The 5999-nt window shown below is 26.1% G+C and overlaps 1 protein-coding gene across 1 annotated transcript; it reads right to left on the bottom strand.

Moving 5' to 3' along the window:
• Positions 1 to 4431: 4431 nt before the first annotated feature.
• On the bottom strand, positions 4432 to 5999 carry LOC101493125 (zinc finger protein WIP2-like). Its single transcript, XM_004486897.4, has 2 exons — positions 5441 to 5999; positions 4432 to 5001 (listed from the first exon to the last, which is right to left on the bottom strand). The coding sequence occupies exons 1-2, from the start codon at positions 5963 to 5965 to the stop codon at positions 4558 to 4560; spliced, it is 969 nt and encodes a 322-aa protein (XP_004486954.1). The 5' UTR covers positions 5966 to 5999; the 3' UTR covers positions 4432 to 4557.

The following is a 5999-nucleotide window of genomic DNA, read 5'->3' as shown; positions in this document are numbered from 1 at the left end:
TAAATTTCAATCTAACTTTTAAGAATTTTGTCCGAACCTATAAACTGCCGAAGAAGGTCCGTTTTCATGAATGCGCCTCTGGTTTTTTGGGACAAAAATTGTGCCACTATTTAACTTAGTTAAGTAGTACTAGCTTTTATTTTGGAATACTAGTTTAATTTTGATAAAGATTATTTATTTTGTGAAAATAATTTCTTCAATTTATATATTAATTTTATTTGTTAATAAAGAAAAAAGATTTGAGTGAATGACTGTTAATATTTTTAAAAATAATAAAAATATTAAAAAATTATTTTTATTATTTTCCAAAGAATTTTTTGTCAATTAGCATTTTATCTTCTTTTCAATTAAAAAAATCTCCCATCAACATAAAATAAATGTATATTTAAAAAAATAAAAATATAAAATGTTTTCACAAAGTTATATAAAACGTTTCACACATATACCTAAAGTATATATATCTGTTTATAATTCTTTGTTTATTTATTGCTTATTTGATGTGGTTTAAGGTCTAAACATGACTTATGATGTTCATGTTTAAAGAACTTAGATCTCATACAACAGTTGTACTTACTGTTTGTTTGGTGTGGTTTAAAGCCTAAAAATGACTTACAATTCTCATGTTTAACAAACTTAGATTCCATATAGCAGTTACACTAATTGCTTATTTGGTGTAGTTTAAGGCATGAAAATGATCTACACATATAACAAATTTACAAATTTAATAGACTTAGATCCTATACATCAGCTGCATAGAAACGTTGTTGGAAAAATCCTACAACATGTTTAGCTCTAGGAACATTTCTAGATCTTTGAATATTTGCTTGCATCTAAAAAAGGTAAGTAGTAAGTATTTATTTCCATAGCAATGTATTTGTCTCGTTGGTGTTTGAAACATATCTTATATAAGGAACCTGTTCGGTGCCAGAATTTCGCACAAGGGTTGATTATCCCTTTATAGTTGGGTATTAAATTTCATAATAAAAAAAATACTCATTATAAAGATTAATTGCATTTCTAATTAAAAATAAAAAATAAAAAATAAGTTGTATGCACACACACATTGGACACTTCATATTTGCAGTACAATTGGACAAAACGTCAAGTTATTATTTATTTATTTTGAGTTCGACAAAACGTCAATTTAAACCTTAAATATATTTGTATTCTATATAGATGCATGTGGTTTGATGATCTGAGTCGATAAGGGGACAAAATTGTCCCACATGATCAGAAAATGGAGCATAACGCATTTTGCTCTGAGTTTTAATTTCATGTTCCTCTCTCTATGTATATGTATGGGTTTGTAACAATTATGATGCCAATAACTTAATAGTAATTTTGAGTACTACATACCCCATTGGCCACTGATAGATAGATAGATGAGTATAGTTTTGGATACAATGTGCAACATGAACTTTATGTCATAGTATTATTGTTTTTGCAAATGGTCCCCGGGTACTTCCTAATATTCTCTACAGTATTCACTATTGGACAATAACAGTCTAAATTTTGTGGTGAAAAAAACAAATCTAAAATGTTTAATTTTCTTTTATAAGCTTAGTTCATTTTCTTACGCACACATTTTCAATTATATGTACAAAAAAAAGTAGAATTTAAAGGATATCTGTAGTGGTGTAAATTCTTTTTTCTACACATCAATAAAAATATATTATTTTATCACATCACCTCTTTTGAAATGGTACTTTTTTCAGTTTTAAATATTAAAAAAAAATGAATTAATAGAATTATTTAATTTAAAATTTTAAATCAAATACATTAATTTTTATTAATACAATTTTTTTATATTTAAAATTATTTGAATGACTAACATATCTTGCAACTATAAATGTTACTAATTAATTTTTTTTTTCTTGAAAGTTAGGATTAAAGATTCTTTTATCACTTCACACTTTAATTTTCTACTCTAACTTTCAAGTCAATTTTATATTTCTTATATAAATGGATGAGATCTAATTAAAATATACAAAATATTAATATTAAGTATAAAAAAATTATATTGATCAAATAAAAATAGAGATATAATAAAGATTATATGCTAAAATTAAAATAGTTAATTTTAATTAGAATAATTAATTTCTAACAAACACCTAACTAAAATAATTAATTTTATATTTATAAAATATACTGTAGTATTTTATTAAATATTAATATAAACTGTTTTGAATTGATAGTGTATATAAATTAAATTAAAAAAAAAAAGTATATATATATATAAGGTTCAATCACATCTAGTGTTAGTGAAGCTGACAGGTTTGTGGTGTCTGATTGGGGATGTTATGTTATGACAGATTGACGTTACACTGTAATTCATTTGATAAGAAGAAAAGAATCAAATAATAATTAGTTATTATGTTATCGTTTTCAACATACGCCCAATTTGACTGTAATGTTAAATCTGAAAAATAGAAAGTGAAAAAAAAAAGGTACATAGATAGAAACCCTGGTAACAGTGTATAGGGTGGCAATTATTAATAAGTGTTTAAGTTGAATTCAGAGAACGTGGAGTCCCGTTTTTGTTGCTTCTGCTTCATCAGTGAATATAGATACAATTCATACTCTGATTTATATTATGTCTTATTGTACTTTTTGATATGACATTTCGAACATTGCTTATTTTTTCTCTCTTCTCATCAATTTCAATATCAATATCCAATGCATACTTTTCAATATAAATATTCACATTTACTAAAATCAAATTCTAGACACTAGTCATTAAAAACAAAGTTATACAAATATATATAACCGGTAGATTTCTATTTGATTATAAACAAAACAATTATACATACATACAAATTAAATTAATAAATTAAGCGGTTGTTATGATTGAGTTTCCATATGCTCCTTCACTTTGTAATTAAGATAATTATTTTATTATTAAAAATAAAATAATTGTATTACCTTTAAAAGCTAATCATTTAAATGGAAATCATTATGGTGTGACTAAACATAGTATTGGATCGGTCCATCGTGGTGGATGCATAGCAAAAAGGTAAGAGCAGCATCATATGAATGAATCATAAAGCTGATCCATGCATGATGACAGTCTCTAAAGCTTCCGGAAACTGCACATTTGCACCTATGTACACGTCCTACCAAGTTTTTTATATTCATTTTATTTCTTTAAATATATCATTGTAATTGTAACTTAATTTGTTGAGGAACATATCATTCGTACCAATAACTTGGATTCGTTAACTTTGGCAAGTTTTCAAACTTCTTAGCACATTACTCCTACAAGAGCTTTTATTTTCAAGTTTAAATATGCACGTGAGTTCCTGCAATTGGAATTAAGTATAAGTACGGTATCTATGGTTTCTCTATTTTAATTAGGAAAATATTTGGTGTGTACTTTCTAAATAAGTTTTAAAAAATAGAAATAAAGAAAGTAATATAGTTGATGTAATATATTAATAATGTGATAAAAAAATTATTGAATGAATGCATACAAAATAAAAGTGTTTGAATATAAAATTGTTTTAATTAATAAAAGGTGAATATGTGATACTCCATATTTTTGTTGGTACCACCCAACATCATGACATATTATTTATTTTTTTTATTTTTAAACCAAATTTAGAATTTGAATTTATTTTGACTTCATGATATCCATATCTAACAAAACTCAAAGATATACAAAATTCACATTAATAGAAAGAAAAAATTTATCATTCCATTTAACCATTAATGTATAGCTAGATCTTGGTGTCTTCTAATTATGTGTGATTATTATGAATTAGGTTAAGGCTAGAATTACCATTGAATGAATCTCATACCCTTCTTAAATGAAAATTGAAAATTCTGTGTTGAGCATTTGAAAATCCTAGCAAAAAGAAAAGAGAGATATTTTTGTATAAATTATTTCTATAATAAAAGTTAAAATAAAGTTAAATTATTTTTATTTACATAAATTATTTTGAAAAACTTATTTAAAATTAACTAAAAACAACTTATTTAGTAACATATCTCTTTAATTAATTTATAAGCTTACTCAAATATCAAACAAGTTATAAAAAAAACAACTTGAAACGCATTGTATGAACCCATTTGTTGTAGATTCAAAGAAAATTCATTTTGTTATTTCATAATTTAAAAAATAAGAAGTTATTGTATGTTTGTATGTTGTAGTAAATATTATTTTTTTTAAAGGTCAAGTATGAAAAATAAGTTTTTTTTGAAAATCTACCAAAAAAAAATTTCTCATTTTAAGAAACTTTTAGATGATTTTTTCAGTTTTTCATTTACATAAAAAGCTATAACTTTCATGTAAGTGATTATTTTTTTTTATGCATTTTATAGTCATGCTAGAGTGAAAGACCAAAATCCAAAATGACATAAAATTGCCACATTAATATTTTAGTATATATGCAAAATTGCAAATAGAAAGACATATATAAACGAAATAAATAATAAAAGAGAGAAAATAAATTTAGTGATGGTAGTCTTAGTCAACAATATAATTAGTGCAATGAAAACATGTGAATCCTCCACAGCTGTCATGTCTTTATAGTTAAAGAAAAACACACATCAACAATCCTATGACTGGAAAGATTCATTATTCTCTTGTTGATCAATTTCAGAGCCTGGTTCATCAATATCTTGAATATCAATTCCATAAGCTTTATGTCCATTTCCAAAAGCCTTGATATGATCTTTAAGAGATCTTTTGTGTTTAAAATCGGACCCACAACAACAATACCAAAGTTTTCCACAATTTTTCTCGTGAGTTCTCCAATCTCCTCTCACTGCAAATGCTTTGCAACACTTTCTACACATAAAAGGCTTTATTCCATGCTTTCTTTTGTAATGTGTTTGAAGTGTTCTAAAATCTTTTAGTGCTTTTGATCTTGGATGATCAATGTTGTTCTTGCATCCAGGTGCACAACAATAACATGGTAGTCTTAGCATTGCTGTTGGTTGTGTTCCTCTTAGAGATTCTGGTCCTTTTCTATATTGTGATCCATGTCCCCACATATGCATCTGTATAAATATTTTCAAACTAATTAATATATATTAATTATATATATGTATCAAATAATTAGTTGATACTACTAGGAAAAAGAAAGTTTATTTACATGAAGAAAAAAAAAATTAAACATGAAAAAAAATTAATTTGATCAATTTTGTCTACATCTTCTTACTTCAATATAATTTATGATAAATTCTTCAATACCTTTAGATGTTTTTTTTTTTCCATTTCGTTCTAAAATGCAGAACTCAGTGGTATCATATGGGTTGAGACCAACGAAAGAGTTTTACGTTCAAATTTGATCTTTGTTACTAACTAAAATGATTCAATAAAATTCAAATTTAAATACTAACTAAAATTATTAATGATTAAATTTTACTTAATTATATCTCTTAATCAAACTCTAGATTAAAGAAAGTATTTTCTTCTAGTAAAAAAAAAATAGAATACCTGCATGTTGTTGTATCTATTGAAGGTCTTGAAACAAAGGGGACATGAGAACTGTGTAGGACCAATCAAAATCTGAGCAGGGGTAGGGATCCAATACTGACCCCTATTAATTTTATTTGATGGACACTCAGTGAGTTGTTGTTTTTGATGATCATCTTTTTCTGAAACCAAAGTGGTGAACATGTTTGAAGCTAATAAATCAGCTGAACTTAAACTTGGTAGCCCTAAATGCAAAGCAACAGTAACACCATCATCATCATCATCCAAAGAGCTTGATGATTTATTCATCATTTCCATGGAACTAAAGGAAGATTCAAGAAGATCTTCATTTTTTGTAGGGTTTAGGTTAAGGAGAGGAAGAGCTTCTCTTGGAGGAGATGAAGGTGAAGATTGATATTGAGAAGGAAAATAGAATGGAGTAGTAGTACTAGTGTTATTATTGGATGAAAGTGATGAAGAAGAGAAAAGATATGGTGAGTTTAGGTCAAAGCAATAACCAGTGGAGCAGTAAGGATCAGTACTCATGATGAGAGAGGTGTTAAGAAATAGGAAAGGAAAA

Source organism: Cicer arietinum, chromosome 1, assembly GCF_000331145.2.
Source record: "Cicer arietinum cultivar CDC Frontier isolate Library 1 chromosome 1, Cicar.CDCFrontier_v2.0, whole genome shotgun sequence".
NCBI lineage: Eukaryota > Viridiplantae > Streptophyta > Magnoliopsida > Fabales > Fabaceae > Cicer > Cicer arietinum.
This window is presented reverse-complemented; position numbering and strand designations above follow the sequence as displayed.